At 37.9% G+C, this 22,031-nt stretch overlaps 2 protein-coding genes across 3 annotated transcripts in view; both read left to right on the top strand.

Annotated features, from left to right (window-relative positions):
• The window catches only part of ntn1a (netrin 1a), a 255,680-nt gene that overhangs the window by 95,643 nt on the left and 138,006 nt on the right, over positions 1 to 22,031 (top strand). The gene's annotated exons all lie outside the window — the stretch shown is intronic.
• LOC122346899 (phosphoinositide 3-kinase regulatory subunit 6-like) lies at positions 10,614 to 22,002 on the top strand. The gene is given in 22 exon segments (XM_043241773.1): positions 10,614 to 11,191; positions 11,533 to 11,613; positions 11,972 to 12,061; positions 12,388 to 12,451; positions 12,453 to 12,477; positions 12,854 to 12,922; positions 13,341 to 13,473; positions 13,599 to 13,668; positions 14,856 to 15,039; positions 15,881 to 16,025; positions 16,302 to 16,392; positions 16,764 to 16,789; positions 16,792 to 17,218; positions 18,825 to 18,924; positions 19,004 to 19,126; positions 19,921 to 20,028; positions 20,325 to 20,415; positions 20,519 to 20,586; positions 20,787 to 20,877; positions 20,978 to 21,030; positions 21,123 to 21,229; positions 21,754 to 22,002. Coding segments are annotated over 21 exon segments (2,271 nt in total). The 5' UTR covers positions 10,614 to 11,191; positions 11,533 to 11,564; the 3' UTR covers positions 21,911 to 22,002.

Here is a 22,031-nt window from a genome sequence, read left to right as displayed (position 1 = left end):
AATAAATAAATAGAATATTGGCTGGTATGTAGTTATCCGATTTGGATATTGTGGTATAACCTATGACGATGAATATTAAGTTATTTCTACAAGTTTTATTATTATAAATGTCATAGTGACCTTTAATGGGAAGCTATATTGTTTTGCTTGTGTGACTAATTCTGTCATTATAAATTCTGACTGAATTTGAAAATATCATGTGCAACCAGTGCAGAGTATTTTCCATTACAGATATATGTCCCAGATTGGCAGTTTTTGTGCATTCATTGATTTATATTATTGATTTATATTGATTTATGCAATTTGGGTAATTTCAGACAGCTTATGTTTAATCTTTTGTGCAATATGATATATATATATATATATATATATATATATATATATATATATATATATATATATATATATATATATATATATATATATATCAATATCAAAGCACTGAATAATATCAAATAGGAGAATAGAGTGTTAGTGAATTTTTTATTTAATGCTGAGACAGTCTGTAATCAAATTGACTATAGTCACTAGAAATTAAGTGTCCCCAACTAAGCAAACCAGAGGCGACAGTCTAACAATCCTTTAACAAATTTGAATAATAGAAGCGTACTAGTGTATATGTAAAAGCTAGGTTAAAGAGATGTGTCTTTAATCTAGATTTAAACAGACAGAGTGTGTCTGTTTCCTGAACCAGATTCTTCCAGAGTTTAGGTGCTAGATAGGAAAAGGATCTGCCGCCCGCAGTAGATTTTGATATTCTAGGTATTATCAAATGGCCAGAGTTTTGAGAACGCAGCGGACGGACAGGACTATAATGTGATAAGAGCTCGCTCAAGTATTGAGGAGATAAACCATTCAGGGCTTTAAAAGTAATTAACAAGATTTTAAAATCTATCCAATGTTTGATAGAGGTTTGATACATGTGGGGTTTTTTGGTCCAATAATGAACAACTAAGTTTTTCAGAATTTAGCATTAAGAAGTTAGTCATCATACAATTTTTAATATTAACTATGCATTCTGTTGTGTTTCACTGGGCCAAAAAGAAATGTAGAGCTGAGCATCATCAGCATAGCAGTGAAAGCTCACACCATGTCTCCTAATAATATCTCCCAGAGGTAACATGTAAAGTATGAAAAGTAAGTTTGTATCAAGGATAACATTTTTCTCTATGAAGGAATATAGTTGAGAGGATACTACTCTTTCTACTATCTTTGACAGAAAAGGGAGATTCAAGATCGGTCTGTAATTGACTAAATGTTTGAAGGTTTTGGGGACATATCCTAATAACAATTATGAATTAATAATAATCAAAATAGGATCTATGACTTCTGGAAGTAGGTCTTTTTAATAGTTTAGATGGAATAGGGTCTAGCATACATGTTGTTGATTTATTTGATTGAACAACTTTGTACAATTCTTCCTCTCCTATAATGGAGAATTAGTGGAATTTGTCCTCAGTGTCCTCAGTTTTCTTCTAAAAGAGATGAAAAATAAGCAGATCTAACAGTTTTTAATGCGTTTCTGTACAATAGGGTACTTTCCCGCCAGGCTATACAAAATACTTCTAGTTTTGTTTTTCTCCAGCTCTGGGCTGCTATCTGTAGGGTGTGTAATTGTACCACAAAGTCAGATTTTTTTTCTTTCATCTTTTTTAAGCATAAAGAAGCAACTGTATCTAAAGTGCTAGAAAAAAGAAAGTACATAGTTTCTGTTACATGATCAAGTTTTTCTGCAGGAATTGAAATAAATCTGGAAGATCACTTGGAAGTGATGGTTCTACCATACTTGTAACAAGGTGTGTTTCTCTAGATAATGCTATGCTAATGCTGCTAGTTATATGCAGCACCATAACTTCAAATTACTTATACTTAAAGCCTGGCCTGTGAGAAGTACTGAGAATATTGTTATAAATTGTAGCAACACCACCCCTTTACTGTCACGCCATCACTTCCATCATCAGCCGCACCCGAACCTGGTCACAATCCCAATCACCCGAATACCAATCAACCGCACCTGTAGCCACGAAACACACTCACACCATTCCTTCCACAGCTGATCACAAGGTTGCATACCTCAAGCTTTGGTCACCATTCCGTTTGCCTATCTGCTCATTCAGTCTGCCTGCCGGAAGGAACCCTTTACCTCGATGATTCTCCTACAAAGGAAAGAACTTTACTTACCTTATTGAAATTCTTATTTGAACGTTCTTCTTACCAGATCATGACATTTACCTTCTGTAAATGACTCACTTTTATAACAGTAATCTTGAGGGGTAGACTTATTTGAAGTAATTTATTCTTCTGGTTTTAGCCAGGTTTCTGTCAAACAAAGCAAATCTATAATCTGATCATTGATCAAATCATTTAAAAGATGTGCTTTCACAGAAAGGGATCTGATATTCAGTAAGCCAAGTTTTATCATTTGTTTCTCTGTATTATAAACAGTTTTTATTTGTTGAACATCAGTTAAATTGTTGAATTAAATTTTAATTTGGTTTGGTTGTTTTCTGTGTTTTCCAAATCTGGGAAAAGACAGTCTCTATAGTGTGATATCTAGGTGAGAGTCTCTATGTGCTGAGAATTGCCTTCTTTGACGTGAAATCCTAGCAGATGATTGATTTACCCATTGTGTCTGCTTCCTGACCTAGGCCCTAGTTAGTCAAGTACGAGCTATAAGACTATGTGCCATATTTCTAGAGAGAAGAGCAGCACCACCCTAGGAGGGATGAAGACCATCTCTTTCCAATAGGTCAGGTCTGCCCCAGAGACTCATCCAATTGCCTATGAAATCTATGTTATTCTGCGGGCACCACTAACACATCCAGCCATTGAGACCCAGCAGTCTGCTGTGTATCTCTTCACCACGGTCAGCAGGGAGGGGACCAGATTGCATTACAGTGTCTGACATTGTACTTGCAAATTCACCTCTTTAATGTTTTTAGTGATCTCTGACTGGCAAAGTTAGACATCATTAGCGCTGACATGAATAACAATCTTACTGAATTTACTTTTAGCATTAGCTAGCACTTTTAAATTTGCCACGATGTCAGGCTAGACTGACAATTACTAGAGCACTTTCATCAGTTGCTCTGCTGCACGAGCTATATTGCCAGAACCGAATAATGTACATGATTTACTAAACTAATCACATCCAAAGCAGTATCTACAGCTCTCACATTCTTATTGTCCTCAATTAAAGTTTGGATGCTTGTCTCTAATTCTAAAACATTCTCTGTCAGCCTAGCTGCATTTCTATGCATTTCTGCATGCATTTCTCTGCATTTATCACGTGTAAATCACTGGTCATTGTCAGAGAGAGATAAACTATACATGTCTCAAGTGGTGCAGGTGACAATGCATGGAAAAGCCATTTACTCACCATGAGTGATGGACGATTTACTTACCGCTGTTTTTTCATGACAATAGAGCGAACGAGCAAAGCAGAAATGAAACGGAGCAGAAAAGGAAAACAACAATAAGCAAGAAATATAAATGCTCTTAATAGTGTGACGAGCGTTGCACTGGCAACAAACACAAAGCACCTCAATTCACTCATTACAGGCTGATCGGTCGCAGCTGTGGCTCGTTCCTCTCTGGCTTGAAAAGGCCACAAGGCACGCCAGAGGGGTGAGTATGAACTCCAAACCTGCTCACAGTAATATCCTTTTTCTTGTGTTTCCTAGACAGCAGCGTGTGACTGATCAGCCATCACCCCTCGGCAACCACTGCACCACAGCGACCACAAGGATCTGGAGAGCACTACAGCACCTATCACGTCCTGGGACTTTCACCACATATCGTGTTTCAACCTTTGTTCAATATATCCACCCTCCAGGGTATATATTTTGAGCTCTCTCTTGCCATGTGTTTCTTCACCCCCCACACTGGTGGACAATGCGGGCAAATTTGGGAAGAAAACACCAGCAAGCGATCTCATTTTCACCCCAAAACTTTTTCTGTCACCCCACAGTTCACCGGCCGGCAGAGCGCTCCTCCCCACCATGGACGAACTGTGCTGCCCAACAGCAGGAACCTGGGGGAAACATTGTTTCCCTGGAGGGTGGTCCAGGAGCGACGCATGCCAGAGGTACCCACCGACTAGTGCACAGGCCGGCGGATACCTCTAACGTTGACGAGCCCATGCCTACGGAGAACCCGGCACCACCCACACGCACCTGGCTGGCAGACTGTATTGTACATCAGCAGCTGCCGCGCATAGCCCCAGAGACCCCATGAAAGTTCACAGCTAGCTGCCACCTCCCAGCCTGCCAGCCCTAGAGAAACCGCCAACAATGGAGGCTGGCTAAGGGACCTTCACAACCAATGCTGCTGGCCTCCGATAGCGGGAAAGGCGAGTCCCCTCCCAAAATTCTAATCTGTTTTATGATGTGTTTCAGCAGGTTACGGAAGGGGGCTCATTCGCCAGGGTATACCTCGTGACCTGGCAGGGGCCATATATGGTCATGGAACGAATTGCGCCCGTCACATATCGTCTCCATCAACCTGGCCGACGGCGCCAGATCAGCTGTACCACATAAATCTACTCAAGAAATGGAAAGGGAACGAGGACCAGCTTACGGCCCTGGCGTATTCAGATCCCGTGGTTGTAGACATTAACCCCCATCTTTCAGCTGCCCAGAAGGGGGGGCTCCATCACCTGGTCAGTCAGTTTTCTGATGTGTTCTCACCTTGCCCCAGGCAGACCCATATCATCTAGCATGAGATCCGTACCACTCCAGGACATACAGGCAGCAGACCTACTGGGTACCAGAGGCTCGTCGGCAAGCTATTGAGGAAGTCCAACAAATGCTCAAGTTGGGGGTGATCAAACCATATCATAGCCCCTGGTCCAGCCCCATCGTAATCGTCCCAAAACCAGACGCCACCCTCAGCTTCTGCAATAACTTTCATCGGCTGAATGAAGTATCTGAGATTGACGGCTACTCCACGCCTCGGGTGGATCAGTTGCTGGACTGACTGGGAAGGGCCCGGTATATTTCAACTCTTGACTTGACAAAAAAGGGTACTGGCAGGTATCGCTCTCAGAAACCACAAAAGAAAGGATTTCTCCACTCCCAGCGGCCACTGGCAATATGGGACCCTTCCCTTTGGTCTGCACGTGGCCCGGCAACCTTCCAACGCATAATGGACATCGTCCCCTGTCCCCATCAAGCCTATGCAGCCTATAATTGTTTAAATGCACCATAAAAACAGGGTTCTCAGGGTTTTAATTCATTAATTGAAAAAAGGTATAGTTATAGTGTCAATGCATAGCAGGAAGGCTCTTTCATAAATGTATTTGAATTGACTTTGAATGGAATGGGGAACCTAGACTAATTTTCTTGCAGGAAGTTACTCAGTAGTCTCATTCCTGCTAACGTAACACACACCCATTCTCAGGAAGAAACAATATTTACGTGTAGTTCTTTTTTCTCTGTGTGGTCTAATATAACAATAACACCGATGCTAAAATAAGATCCAAAATTAGTAGTCTCCTCCCATGTTTTGAGCCACTGTTTCCGGGCTTGTATTACTGGTGTGGCAAACAGTAATGAATGATTCGGTGCTTGTGCTGATTGCAAAAGCAAGATGTAAGGAGGATATTATATACATAAATATGTTACATAACATAAAACTGAATTATTCTCTGAATTGCTTTATTCTCTGAATAGTTTTTTTTCCTGACCTGGATGTGAAGTGCAATAATCCTATGATTTTAGATAAAATTATGATGATACAGGTAGAAGTGGATGACAAGAGAAAAACTGAAAGCAGAAGTGTTCTTTTTGTGAGTGGATTTATAATGTCATGCTTCAGCTGCCTGTGGTTTATTTCTTATTCAGGTCAGTTATGTCTGAGCCAAAGTTTTGGAGTTTCAGTTTGTCCAAATAAGGCATTTTTGCACATTGAAAGGCCAACTTTTCATAAGTATAAGTTCACTATATGTATAAAAAAAGAGTTGGAGTCTTTGTTAAACCTGATACATCATGACATATCTTAGTATATAGACCAATACCCTTGATTATCTGTTGATGTGCAGATTACTGTATGTATAACTACATACCATAATTGTTTTTGTCTTACAAATGTGATTCATATCGCTTTTCTGGTAAAATTCTTTAGAAATTTTTTTTTTTACAGATTCAAACAGCAAAATGCCTACTTTTGTGTACATACAGTCATACAGTCATAACAATGTGAGGGTAAGTCCCCACAACCAACACATTTACATATTAAAAATGATTTAAAAGAAATACAAAATAAGTAATCCAAACCAATTGAATGAAACTTAATCCAAATAAACTGACAATCCAATCTTTTGAAGAGACACAAACAATTAATATAATAGCCAGAGTTAATTTATCTAGACATTAACAAGCGCTTATAAATAGAACATGCAACCATTCCCATTCTCATTGACTTATAAAGTGAAGTGCAACAAGCAAGCTACTTTTATGCTATTTTACAATGTCTACTGATGCATGAAGCTTTTGTTTGTGTGGCCTGTCAACTGGGAGGAGCAAAAATGATGATGGAATATTAAAAATATTTTCAAATGCATTCTGAAGATGAATGAAAGTTTTATGGGTTTGCAATGACGTTATTGTGATTAAATGGTGACAGACTTTTTTGGGTCAATGTCCCTTAGGCGTATCTCTGTCATGCATTCATCATGAGTGGTATTAACAGTGAAACTGATCAACATTCCTACCATACATAAACACATTATTATTATTATTTGTTATAATGTCAAATACATGATTTAAAATTTGTGCTGATTGTGTTTGCCAAGGTCAGGAGCATTCATGTCACTTGAGTACTCTATATGATCTGAGACAATAGATGACTTTAATACTGAGTGACCGACCCACTTCACTTTCCTCTTCAGACTCAGGTCTTTTGGCAGGTTTGCTAAATGTTTCTGTCAGTGCATAAATCTGCCATTGCAATTGGCCTGGATCATGTAAGGTAGACCTTCTTCGCCCTACACAAACATATTTCCCAAGTCTGCAGATGTTAGCGGCAGGCACTGATCACTGTCCACCGCTTCCTCATATTGTCTAGCAGTGAATACAGGATATCTGAGTAATTAATACTCCATAACTTTCTGGGGGGCAATTTATTTCAATATAATATATAGCTTTGTTTATTTGTCTTGTTTAGGTTTTATGGTTTACACTCAGTTCCCCCTCAAAATGGCAAAAACACATGAGATTAAACCTTAGTTTACTACAATTGTTAGCATGAACAATAAAAATACTTTTAAAGCATTTATGCAAAATATTGCTTAATGTGAGCTAATATTAACCAACACATTAACTAATATTATGTGTCAACTAATGTGACCTTATCTTAATGTGTTATATATATAATACAAAAGATGATGTAGAAGGTAACTGCGTTACACGCCATGCACACCATGACATCCATGGCCAAAAAATGCGACAGAGGCATTTGTATAAATATCTTGTTCACCACATAAATAAAGTCATTCAGGTTTGCAATGACATGAAGGTGAGTAACTGACGGCTGAATAACTTTCCTGCATGTTTTGGTAATTGTAGCCTATTTGAGGTGTTGCAAAAGGTTTTTCTCAGTTCTGTTTCCAATTCTTGCAGTTCTGACAGAAAGATCTTTGTCCAGTATGGCACGTGCACATCAGAAGGGTTCTTCCTCTCGGTGAGAGTGAAGTGTGTATTGGGGAGGCGCTGCCACTGTGCTAGTGGGGGGATTTCCACAGCTCTGAGGGCTGTTTTCCCATTTGAAGGTGTGTTTCAGAGAGATATCCTGTTTTGTGAGAAGTTTAGTGGAGACTCACAATCGGAAGTCCCTGTTTTCTTTCCCACTGTTTCTTTTCTTTTTTTTCAAGGTCCTAACTTGACAGTCCTGTTAATTAGTTATCAAATGTTCTGCATAGATGTCGGCCATCTAGAATGTAACTTAAATGTTAATTATAATATTTTGGTCATTTATTTCACATGCTTCACTTTCATGTAAAATTTACATTTGCATGAAAGATTCCATTTGCAATTAAAGATATATTTTATACCCGGAAATAAACTGAAAGTGTAAACTTGTAAAGCATACTATTTTTAGGTCACAAAACAAAAATGTATGATGTTAATCAGATAAATTCCTTTGATCATTTCCTTGTTTTTATTGAAACATGCAAGTAGATCTTTGGAAGACTGTCGAATCATGATGAGTAACATTGAGTTTCAACCCAAAATTCATGTCAAATCAAGCGTTTCTGTCATTAAAGAGAGACGTATATTAAAGCGTTCTGATATGTTCAGTATTTTACTGGACAACTGTTAAAACATAGCATTTCTCTGTTGGTATCAGACTTAACTTCACTAGCTGCATCAGTAATCAGAGACAGTATAATTAGTTAAAAAGTGTCTCAGAGGAAGTTCAAACTCATTCACCACCAAGTTCATCTGTTTGTGTTCAAGTTCATCGCAGGTTCTAGCTGTTTCCTTGCCACTGACAGAATTATTATTATACGATCATTTAGATAAATGCTTTAGGCCTTCCAGTCACAAGCATTTGTCTTTAAAATAATAAACACTATTTAAAACATTTATTCTGTTTCTGAATTTTACTTTAATAAACATTAGACAGCTTAATCTTTAGGATTTAGTGCTATAGCACAGCAACTAAAAATAGCATGCAGAGGAAGTGGTTGTTGTTCCTGTTACAGTACTTAGAATTCGGTGCGTCTAGTACAGATGAACTGTCTGCATACAATATATCATCTGTCTCCTTAATCAAACACCTCTTTCAGATAATCAGCTCAATGGTAGAGACTTCAAGACCTGAAATGGGTGTGTTAGACAAAGGAGATGCCTCTCCAGGAACATGGTTGGGAACCACAGCTATAGGCAACACAGGGCTGATCTTACGTGGAGTTCTGTGCGATCTGAAAAGTCTGCATAATAAATGTGCCATAACACACACACACACACACACACACACACACACAAACAGTTGCAAAGAAAGACAGTGATCTTGCATAACCCTCCCATCCATTTTCCCTCCATCTTAGTAACAGCGTGCACACAAAAAACAATTGCTTTGCTGGCAGAGTCACATGCTCTCCGATTTAATTTCCTAATACGAACCTTACTTGAAGGCCTTACAGGTTTGAAACGACATGAAAATGTGTAATTAATGCCAGAATTTTCATTTGTGAGCTATCTCTTTAAGGTCTTATTTCAAGAGTGTGTCCTTAACGAGTGTTTGGGGATGTTGTCAGAGTCGCGGATGTTCAGCATATTTTGAAAATGCATTCGCGGGAAACATTACAGCATTGTTTTGGGCTGCTTATATATTGTACTGCCACCGCCAATGTATCTGTAGACAAGTAAATGTGAAAATACATGCTCTCTTAGAAAAGAATGAATAACTGGCAACCTAAGGACAGCTGAACGATCGAGAAAAGGTGAGATGCTGTTGTATGAGGACACATTTGTCAGTTTACAACCTAAGCTAATAGGTAAGAAACCTGAGTTTCACCTACACAGGGATATTTGAAGCTGAATAATTTCTGGGAAATTTCGTAGGAAATACAGATTAAATAATGAAATATGCACCCTACATGTACTGTAAATATGTCAAGCTAAAATAATCTAATCATTTCATCAGTGATTGGACAAAGGCAAAAGCGGCTGGTTTTGTGTAGGTTTTGAGTCAGATTTGGGCTGTAAATATTTAAAGGACTTGGCAACCGTGCATGTCTCTCTATCAACCACAAGAGCGATACTGATGTTAGATGTCCCGTGAAACCTAGATGTTTTTCTGACATATTTAGTCATTAAGTGCATCGTGCATCTTCCTAATGATCTCCACACCTTACGCATTATACCTAAGACTGAATATAAAGTGAGAAAGTGTTAGCTGCTAACCTTTTCTCTCTCAGTACTAAATATATCTCAGCCGTGTGTGTGTTCCACCCCACATTTATGGGGACAGGATATGTGTCAGGTCCTGTCATCTGCTGCCTCTCCGAGACTGAGGGCCGAGTGAGCGACAGGAAGCCTGTGGTTCAGCGAGCTGCTCTCTGTGCTGATACAGCGTTCTTGACCCTGTTTCTCTTGTTCAGTGCCTTTTTGTGCAGGATCAGGGCTTAATCTTTGCGTGCTAGTGAGCCATTCTGCAGCTTTAGGCTTATGCAAACCACACATGAGCGTATGTCACGTTACTTGGCTGTGAAGGTTCATGCTAAACTTCAGATCAGGGTTTTGTAAGTTAGAACGATAAATGAATCGAATGTTTTCAAAAGGACTTTCCCTTCAGTGTTTCCACACACCCACTCTGCACGCTTCGTTCACACGTTCAACCCTTTTTTATCCCCTGATCCTCCTTCCAAACTTTCCTCTGCCATGCTTCTGTCAAACTCTCTCTCTCTCTCTCTTTCTCGTCCCTCCCTCACATTCACTCAGCTTTGAGTCAGAGTTGCAGTTGTCCTCAGTGACAGCCGCAGCAGTTAGAGGAAGTGTTACATAGTGTGCAGCTCTAAGTCTAACTGGCTTGGCCAGCACAAGTTTTTATACATGTGGCATATGATGTAGTCCACTGATAGTCGCACAAGGACGAAAGGTAAGGCACTAGACTTCTTTTTCTCAGACTTGAATATTTTTTGCTCTCACAGCCAGTTGCTGTTTACTGGAGGTAACCTGAAATGTGCTTCTTAGCACTTAACTGTCGGAAAGTTGCATAATTACGAGCTGAATCGGTCACTAAAAAGGGCCCCTTGTTTAGTTTCAGTTATTTGGTTTACACGCTATTTTGCATGCGTGCCGACTTTTTATCTTATTGTTTTTTCTCTCTTTTTCTCTTTCTTCTTTCTAGCTTCTAGACTCTGTTGTGACTTAAAAGTGCCTTAGCAGTGAAGCAGTTATAATTGCATTGCATCGCTGGTCAGCTATAAACCGTGTGTGAGAGGGTGAAATGAAGGGGAAGTTTTCTTGTGTAATCGGTAGTGGGTAAAAGTGCACCTGAGTCTGTTAGCCATGGTCATTTTTGAATGTGTTTGCTTTTTGGTAAACAACCTTATCTCTGTAAACAGTTTACTGCTGCATATAATCAGGCCTAAATAGCTTGATATTATCTACTGTGTTTTATAAGCTCACAAATGTGCAATTTAAGGGATCTTAAATTTCAGCATCATGAGGAGGAAAATAGACGGGTGAGTCAGATTAACGTGACTAGCACATTAAAAGAATAGTTCAGCAAAACATTTACTCGTGATCATGTCATCCCAAACCTGTATGCATTTCTTTCTTCTGTGGAGCACAAAAATATTTTGTATTTCTCAGTGTTTTTTATTATTATCATTATTATTATTATTTAATGTAGTCAATGTTGTTTGGACCCAGATGTTCCCACAAAGTATGTTCTTTAGGGAATGGAACAACATGACAGTGAGTGAATGATGCCAGAATTTAGTAAACTGTATATGTAAAGGGTTTGTTTTCTCTTTTGATTTTCTAAAATCGTTTTCTGAATATTTTTTGTCTTTGTGTTCAGTTTACCTCATTATGTAAGGACCAAGCCACAGCATGGCATCCTGGAGAAATTCTTGCAGTATTAATGCGGCGGATTCGGCAGGTGAGAGTAACTTTGAGTAAATCATAAATATCAAAAGGTGACAAATCACTATTTTACTTCCAAAATGTGAAGTACCATTTAAAATTTTAGGATGTAAAACCATAATATTGTGAAATATTAGTACAATTTTAAATAGCTGCATATTAATATGTTACAATATATTAACTGCATATAATATATTTTAAAATGACTTTTTTTCCAGCATCCATTACTTCAGTCTTCAGTGACATTATAACAATTAAAAACAGTATCTTGATTAACTTTCCAAACTTTCCAATATTTTGAGTGGTACTTTATCCTGCACATATAAATTGATTTATATCAGCATTCAGATGTTGTCGGCTTCTTTTTTTAAAAGCTGAATATGCTGCCATTGAATCCGAAATCTACCGAAGCCTGCTAACCATTATGAGAGAAATGGCCATTGAGCAACCGGCTGTCAACAAAGGTATGACTCAAACTTAAAGATGCACACAACAAAAGAGAACACCTGAAGATCATACCTAGATGCAATTGATTGCCGTATATGCTATGCAAAGAAAAAGGCAAGTCAAAATAGACATGGATTCTTTAAGAACCACAATCTGCGATCTAATCCTTAGTGTCATCTTTGTTTATATTGTGTATGAAGGCCATGTACTCTAAGCATGAGTGTGGTGCAACAACTGGGATGCCAGTTTCAAGCGGCTGTATCGATGCAAATCAATAAAATGGGTTGCATGCATATTCTAGTTTGGTTTATATAAGAGCTGTCCATTTGTATTCATTCTGCAGGAATGCTTAGATGGACATTACATAAGAAAGTGCAGGACAGTCCTCTCAGGAGTCTGGCTTTGGTGAGTGGCCGTCAAGGAACTAGAAAGAGTGAGTCACCAGTTTCTGTGGCATAATGCTTGTTGAAATACAGCTTGACAATGTCCATTTAAGTAGCTGACAAGCATGTTCAGTTAGTATGACCTAAGTGCTGTTGCTGTATTTAGTGTTTATCATGACAACGTTATTTAAAGGTACTTACCGAGTTTATAATGATTATCTGTCGCTATGGCACTATAAATAGTTACTTTTTATTATAACAGTTAACAATTATAAGATAATTAACTATTAATAGCGGCTAATTAACACATAATTAATGACGATTTTACTTAATTCCACAAAGAAAAGCTGTGATTGTCTTATAAGACTTAGTGAGCGATTGAGCGGATGGGTATTTAGCATAATTTTACTTCTTTTATATACACAGGCTGAAAGAACTGACTGCAAGCAACAACTCATTCCTCTGCTTAATACACTTATATATGCTGTGATGCAGGTAAGAAAAAGGCAACCAGGTTGGCTACTCTTACATCTTTTAACTGTGCTTGATTTTACAATCAGGATACAGGTATTTCAGTGGGGATCAACGACAGTTTCGAAATTGTTAAAATGGGTTAACGTTATTATTATTAATTTCTTATTTAGCATATTTAGCCAAAGTAATTTTAGAACAGACCATCCAGTTGAAAAGCACTGTTTTATTCACCTAGGAGGGGAGTCTAAGGGGTTCGTTCCCGTACACACAGATGTGGCATTTCCAGAAAAATGTTGCTTAGCTCAGTCTATGGGCAGCCCCTAAAAACAACTTTAGTTTTAAAATGAAAGTGATGTTATTATCCATCAATTGGAACCCACTTCCTTTCGCAGAAGCCACCAGCGTCCTACATTACATCCATCCTTGTGTTTCTTTGCAGACAGTGCACATACCCGATGACCTCTATAAAAGAGTTTATGACTTCTGCAAGAGGTTGTTGACTCTGCCTCAGCCGTACTGCACTGTGGGTCTCAGTTATGCTGGCCAAATGAAAGCAGAACGACTTGCTCCAGGTTTGTTACTTTCTTCAAACTAAATATGATAAGCATCTCTTATGATCTTAGATTTTCTTTTGGTTTGTTGCCAAAAGAAACTCGATCCCTCTGAGTCTGATGTGCGTGTTTTTCTTTTCTCATAGGCCTTTTGTATCAGAAAATGATCATTGCAGAACAAAGTCTGAAAAATGAACACTATCCTCAGCAGGAGAGGTGAGTCAATGTCTGCGTCAGTGTGTTCTCGAAATGTAGAACTGGTTTTATATTAAAAACAAGTGGCAAATGTAGCACATACACTATTTATAGTTTATTGCAATAGAAAAATAAATACAATAAAGTCGGACGAAAAATACATTTTCAATAGGGCAAGACTTGCTTGTGTTCGTTAAAGTTTTTCAGTAGATTTATATTGTCGTTTCATGTGTGAGAGATTGCTGGAGCATTTTTATTTCATTTAGATTTTTATTAAATGATGCGCAAAGATAAATAGTGCGACATTACATAAACAAGAATTGACCATTTTTATTTCTTGATTATACTTTGATATTATTTAGATAAGATAAATGAAATAATAAGATAAATAACAGTATTTGTTAGTCATGGTAATTTCTATTTGTATATATGCTAGTACTTTTCGAGTTGAATGAATGATTTTAATAATGTCGAAGAATTATTGCATTATAAATTAATGATTGAAATTAATAATAAACAACATTTATGTTTTCCTTATTTTTTAAGTTTTGTGCTACCCACGTTTTGGTTGTCAAACATTAGTGGACCATATCTTTCTTAATATTGATGCACTACATCTTTGATTACTCTACTATGACATTTACTGTATGTGAATATAGCTATTTATAGAAAAAGTCTAGTGCCATTTGTCTTTTTGGAGCAATCAGGGCCCTAACCTTTCTTTTTAAAGTGTTGTTTATATTACTTTATCGTTCGATATTATACCTTTGAGTGTAGTTTGTATGCTTACTACTTTCTGAAACCTGTAATACAAGTTTTTTCAGCTTTGGAACACTGTAAAATGAGGGTTTCTAATTATCTAAAGCTATAATCATAGTTGAGACTAGAAGGGAACAAGGAAACAATTGTTGCCAGGGACAAATTATTTGTTTAATTGGTCTAGGTGTGCCTTTTCTAATCTTACACCACATAGCATAAAAGTGGGCTTAGTAGTTATTTTTTTGTGCATCCAAATATTCCCAAGCCTGTTATCATGTTGTTGATTGAACTGTTAATGAATTGCTTCCAGTCTACACGGGGCTGAGGTCGAGGCGGCTGCTGAAGTCAGCAGGAAGCCTTATCAAATAAACCTCACGTCAGCCCTTTGAGAAGTGAATCAGATCAATGTTTTCTCTCTCTCTCTGAATAACCGTGTTTGTCATGTTCAGGGTATTTGTGTTTGCGGATCCTGCAGTATTTTCCGAGTCTCTCAGCACTGTCCTGCAGGCTGACATTGAGTCTCAAGGAATGTTCCGGAACCCGTTGAGCTTGATGCGCTGTGTAGTGCAGCACAGTCTTCAGGCGGCACTGGGAGACGATTGTCACGGACCCTCTCTCAATGATGCTTTGCAGGTCAGTGATGCTGCATAGAAAAGCTAGTTGTGTAGACTGGAATAGGCTATTTTAGATCCTGAAACTAATCTGAATGAATAAATGAATCTGAGTATCCAAGTAATGCATAAGGAGATTTAACATTATGATGCTGCATAAATGATACAAGACCTTTTTCTGCATTTTTTTCCTTTTTTGGTAAAACAAATCATGTAATAAGCTAGGTGCAATTGAAAAAGTTTGGGATCAGTGAGATTTTTTTGAATAAATTATTTTTAGTCAGGAAGGATGAACTGAATTTATAAAAGCAACCTTTTATCGAGTGCTTTGACATATAGAGTCAGGTGTGCAAACTTTTGAATGCTAGTCCTATAGTAAGTCCTGTAATGTATATGCGTGCCTGTACATAGATCTGGTATGAATTATATGCATTTCTGATATACGCCACGTGCCAGTCATCTACAGCCACACTCAGAATTCATGTTTTCTAGGCAGCATAATTTATGACAGGCTTCTGTATGAGTAAGGGTCAAGAGTACAAGAATAATAGGGTAGCATTTTATCAGAGCAACCAGCTGTGATTCAGACACGATAACCTGTGCTCAGTACTCCATAAACTTTGTTGTGAGACTATACAATGATGGAGACAAAGGGTGAGCATTTACGGCAGGTCAGAATCTCTCTGTCCCTGTCCACACGTCTGCAGTTTATTTTCAGAAAAGAGCAACAGGACATCCACAGGACATCCCATATGTGTCTGTCTGAATGACGGCTGTATGTTTGTGTGTGAATCTGCATGTGTGATTTCATGCCGTGTGGCTCTCTGTGTTTGTGTTTCTGATCATCTGTCTGTGTGTGCCAGGATATGGACTTGGATGTTGAGTCGTACTTTAATGAAGTGCTCGCAACAGTAGACCAGAGCACAGATAGTAACAGAGGGGATCGAGGTCAGACCAGACAGAAACTACAAGAGATATACTTTCAGATCCTCCGTGACGCCAAGAAAGGTACACTACAAAACCATTCTGTTCTATTCTATTTCAATTCTGTTCTATTTTAATGCCGTTCTGTTCTGTTATGTTTCTGTATTCTTATATACACTCTCTCACAAGCATAAACAAATACTCTTGACCTACTCCATCTGTACCAAAATAGCTTTTTTCCTCTAATAAAAGATCTAGATATTTTTTTATTTTTTCCTTCTTTTTTGATATCCAACTTGCGCAGCCGGATCAGGATGCAGGATTTGTTTGTGGTGTCATTGTGACGGTTTTGGGTTTCAGGTCTATTGTCCAGCGGCTCCCTGTGCGATGTTCCGCTTCCCAATCCGGAGATGAGTTTCCATCTGTGGTGGGAGGACGAGGAGCTCTGTAAGTGGGAATTATTTACTAAAATGTTTTGGCAGGGGCTATTTGCACTAACAGTAATAATAAGTAAAAATTAAAATGACTTGTGTAATATTTGCATCTCAGTGTATTTCAGTAAAACACTATGCAGTAATAACAAGGTATTCATCGCATAATTATTAAAATCTTAAATGAATGCTTCCTGGTTGGTACTATACAATTTTTCTCTAGGAAACATAAGTACTTTTTTTAAATCTGTAATAAGACTTTATAGAAAGTCCAAGAAAGGTAAATCACATAGAAATAGATATTAGCATACATGAACTCATCTAAACCCAAGAGAGTTGAGACTAATCATTAAAATACAACGTTTCTTTTCATCCTGTCTGCCCACAGGAGAGAACTGGCCAAATTCATCCGTTCCGGTCGTTCAGTGAAAGCCTGATGAGTTCAGAGGACTTTTATGTGTCTGACTTACCCACAGACCTCAACTCAGACATGCCACGGTACTCTGTCATGTCCACGGACAGTGGTATAGAGCGTGACATGCAGGCTACTGAAGCCTCTGACATGGAATGTCCTGGAGGAAGATCCTTAAAGCCTGAAATTACTAGCGGCCGACTGTCACGGCGTGGAGGAATTAAGGTGAAGCCATCTGTCACCGACAGCATGGCTCTGATGCAGGACGTACTGGAGGAGACAGGAACCGCTGGCTGCAGTGGCACATTGCAGAGGAGAGCAGGAAATAGTAGCACCACCTTGCCCAAGGAAGAACGGGACTACACTGCTAAAATAGTGCTGATGGGAGATGACCGGGCGGTGGGAAGACTAGCCAGGGCATACTACTGGTTAAGGTACGACATTGTCACCTGTGAGATTTGTTATTGTTTCACTCAGAGAGTGAAAAGAAATAACATACTTTTGAGTACAAAGTAATGACATAATTACGTATTTTTTTGAATACATTATTTTAAATTCATTCTGAAATGTCGTTACAATTTCGGGAGTTGCATCTCTTGACATTTTTGTGACAATCATCTAAAATGTCCGATATTTTAAGAGACTTGTATTTCACACATAATCAAGGGGGTCTGAAGCGGTCCTTTTGATATAATTTTCTTGTTTTATGCTTTTTTGCATGTTTAGTCCAGTTTAGTTTTTATATCAATAAAAGTAATGTTTTTGCTTCTTAGAAATAATGCTGAAAGATTTTACTACACTCGTAAAAATAAAGGTGCTTAAAGGGTCTTCACAGCGATGCCATAGAAAAAACTTCTTCTCCAACAAGAAACGACCCTATAGGTCGTTTGTGCAAGCACCTTGTTATGACCCATATTTACGTTTTAATGTTAGACACCCTCTAGTGAAAAAAATAAGGACGGTGTTGTGTTGTCATGAAATTACATATGATTGTCATTACCAATCAAAATGCATGTTTTTTTAAATGCAATGTGTGGACTTTTTACACTGATCTCACTGTAATTCGTACATATGTGTACTAGGCGTAATTCATACGAAATACCTAACCCCACCCCTAAACCCATCCCTTATAGAAATCATGCGAAATCATGTTTCATAGTGCACATATCTTTTATGAGCACATGCATTTTCTGGGATCAAACCCATGATCGCTTGAGCTCATGATTACATATTGTCGTATAAAACATCTCTTTCTTAACTTTTTATAATCTGAAGAACCTTCTTTCCCCCACAAAGAACCTTTTGTGAAACAGAAAGGTTCTTCAGATGTTAGAGGTTCTTTATGGAACCATTTGGACAAAAACAGTTTTTCTATGGTGTTGTGAAGCAATTGTTAACAGTGTACGTAAAAGGTTAGTTCACCCAAAAATTAAAAATAGCCAATGATTTACTCATTTTCAAGGTCTATAAGACTTTCTCTTTTCAGAGGAAACCAACTCGACTTCTATTTAAAAAATACGGGTGGCTGGTTTCGTTTAACATTTCCATAAAGTCCATACAAAAAAAATATTTTGTAAGAAAATTAGCCATATTTAAAATGTTATAAACCACTTCTTCTAGTTTGCTCTAACTAGGTGAGTAAATTATAGGCTAGTTTTAATTTTTGGATCATTTAACCCTTGTTCATCATAATGTTATACGGTTGTTTGGACAGTTCAGTATCTGACATTTTTGGAATTACTTGAAGGGGTTAAGATTACTGAAAAAGAGGCAGTGACAGCATTCAAATGAACTGTTGATGATAAGTAACCTGCCTTGTGGGGCTGGTGATAGATTAAACACACTGCACAGAATCTACAAAAAAAAATCACTTCAGTTATTGTCTGAAAAAGCCTCTTATTTGCCTGTAATTAGAAAGTTTTCTGTATGTTTCCTTGTTCTAAGATCATCAGATCCCTAAATGCTTTTACACCTTGTGTTTCGAGTTCTGTTTTGATTAAAATACGTTTCGAAGAACAACATTTTGGCTTTGCTTCACAGGAAACGGGAAGCCAGGAGAAGATTCCTCACTATGAAAGTCAACCTACAGATGTACTACATCCCTGTTGTCCGCCAGTCGTCTGCAGCCTCTCCTGTGAAGGTAAATACCCTTTCCTTCTCTCTGAAACTTCAGCAAGTGTACTGAGATGAATGCTGATCTTTCATAAAATCTGTTTCAGGAAAATGTGCCCTCTATAAGCAACAACATCTGTGCTCTGGGCTCTTATCTTGGAATGGTGGATCCGTGGTACGACTGCAATGTTTGTAGTCTTGGACAGATGATTCCTGATCTTGCAAGAACGGTATGTCAAAAGATGGGCAGATATTAAGCATATTAGCCATGCTTGTGTAAGAAATATGAGCCTATATTTTAAGCAGATTATGTCAGTCAGTATGGAATGAGGAAGTTTGAAAGTTTCTCTTTCAGTTATTTTTTTCGAGCGTTTCCTCGTGTAAAATGCAAAGCTAGCAACTGTTCATTGTGAAAAAAACATGTTCCTCTTGCCAGTTTGGCTTACACATTCATTTTTTTCCAAATTTGTTAAGCTGTTTATTGATTTGTATATTAGACGTTTGTGAATGAGTGGCAGAGTTTAATCCCAGATATATTTACATGATCATGCTTGTGTCATATCTGCAGATAAACATACGTTTAAAATGCTTTCCTAGCAACACATAACTACAACACGTTACAGCAATAACACGCTAAGAGTCTTTACCTAAATGCTAATTAAATGTAATGTTTTTGTCTTAACTGCAACTAAATGAAGATATTATGGTTATAAATTAAATTTATATTAATTTGCCTACTTATAAATGATAGTTTATATACATTTTTGTAATGGAACACATTTTTAATAATGAATAGTTTGACTTTATTTGCATTTTTTGTAAAATTGTTCTTGTGTGTGTTACAAAAGCCACTCTCTTTAAGTACACTTAAGTGGCATTTATTTCTTTAATGATGTATTTTATCTGCCAGTACACTATAAAAAATCATCAAACCTCACTCTCAATGAATGACGTCAGTACAACTTTAAATATAATTCACTTATAATGCAAACGGTTCTGCTTTGTTTTATTTAAAATGTTCCAGTCCAGCACTGGCAAACCACAGGAGTCTGACCTTTTCTTAGCTGACGTCATCTCGTATTATGTGCGCATGGGACAGCAGCCAGTGCACTTCAACATTTACTACATTAAGGTGAGAATGAATTCCCATTTGTACCGTTTCACGTAGTCACTGTTTCTTAGCTATGAAGACATGAGTTTCAGGTGTAGTCGCCAAGTATGCTTGCATGTAGAAAAAAAACGTTTTTTCCATTTACTCTGAAGTTTGCAGCTAATACGTTATATAAGAAACTGGCATAAATTATGTAAAAAGTGGTATAAAAGAAGCCACAGTCAAGCTGTTTAGGTTCTCATTTAAGCTGTTAAATGGTGATCTACAAAACACTTTCTGATATATAACATACAATTCTTTCGATTTTATTTTTGCAGATTTACTTTTCCAACAAGTCCAAAGAACCTGTGGAAGAAGTGTTTGTCACAGACCTGGAAGTGGATTTTCCAGAGTTCAAAAAGGCCCAAGGTAACACATAAAGATATTCAGTAATCAAAATTATGAATGAGTACGGTCACTGCCACCCCACATTTCATTCAGACGATATTTACAGCCTACATTCTTTCCTTAGAAACTGTCAAACAGAAGAAGATGCCTGCTGAGCTGTGTGGAGCATTGGTATCGTTTAGCTACTTGAAAGTGCGTATCACTTATCTCTTGTTATCGGGGTATTTGTCGTGTGCATAGACACACACAATGTGACTAGTGTTGCTGGTCGGTTTTCCAGCCAGTGACGTTCTTATCTCACAAAGAAACATTCGGGATTTTTTCCTAGAATTAAATATTAAGTGACCGGCAAATCTTAGCTGACCTCATATGGCCCTTCACATTCCTTTTAGGTGTCGCTAAGCAACAGGGAGGTTGAGAGAGGGTTCTCACTCAGAACCACAGGTGCCCAGATTTCAGCACTACCACAAAACAAAACTGAAGGTAAACTTACATGATTTCTTTGTATTAATCAATTTAGATAAACATTAAGTTCAACCTGAACAATTTCAAGTAAACGACTGTTTTACTTGCCGCTTTGTAGATCTTAACTGTCTCACGGTCGCTTTCAGTGACATAAAGCCAAAGAGCATCACGGTAGGTGTTTTAGCTTGACCGTCATGGGAAGTAAACGCAACTTATATCTGCGTAAGTTTAGATATTTATGCTGTGATTTATTTCCTTTTTAGGAGACGAAGATCAGAACATGCCATTTTAAATTGAAGTCACCAGAAAAAGCAACTTTCACAGTACGTCTGGACAAAGACTTTCGAAGGAAATTTATGAACGTTGAGAGGTGAGCGATCACTTTTTTTTTTTTTTTCTCCATGTTATCATTTTGATTAAGAGGTCCGTTACCTGTGCTACCATTCAAAAGTGTGAGGTTGGTAAGATTTTTTAGTATTTTTTGGAACAAAGACTCTATTGCAGCTTCTATACAAAGTCTGCATTGACTAAAAACAGCAGTATTTTTTAATTATTACTATTTCAAATTACTATACTTATTCTAGTGATGGCAACTTTGAATCGTCAGCAGCCATTACTCCAATCTTCAGTGTGACATGATCCTTCATAAAATATATTAATTTGGTGCTCATTTCAAAAAGCACAATATATTATGTGTAATACATTTATTTGAGCATTACACATATAAAAAACTCTTACTGTCTCGCACATTCTGAACAGTGGTGTATTCCTAAATAAACAGATTTAAAGAATGATTAAGATGTGGACTTAGAATACAGAAAGAAGTGCCTCCTTCTGGTCTTGTAGTCATACACGTTTGATGAGACGTTGATTTCTCTGCATTGATTTACACAGCATTGAGGTCGCTCCATGTCGAGACCCTGGGTATTACGTTCAGAAATCCTTGAAGTCAAAGTTCATGCCAGAAGGTGGCAGCAACGCAGGACTGAGCAAATACATGAGCACTGGATTGACTCTGCCCATTAACACATTTGCTGGAATAATCGACTAAGCGAACAAGGACTGGGATGGAGGCTGCTTTCTCTCGACATAAAGGCCAGTTCTGGACTCTTGCAGTATAGTGTTTTGTGTTTTAAACAATGCACTGCGCGTAGTCGTGTCGCTCTGTGATC

This window comes from Puntigrus tetrazona, chromosome 6, assembly GCF_018831695.1.
Source record: "Puntigrus tetrazona isolate hp1 chromosome 6, ASM1883169v1, whole genome shotgun sequence".
NCBI lineage: Eukaryota > Metazoa > Chordata > Actinopteri > Cypriniformes > Cyprinidae > Puntigrus > Puntigrus tetrazona.
Note: the sequence above shows the minus strand (reverse complement) of the source record. Positions and strands in the feature narration are given on the sequence as shown.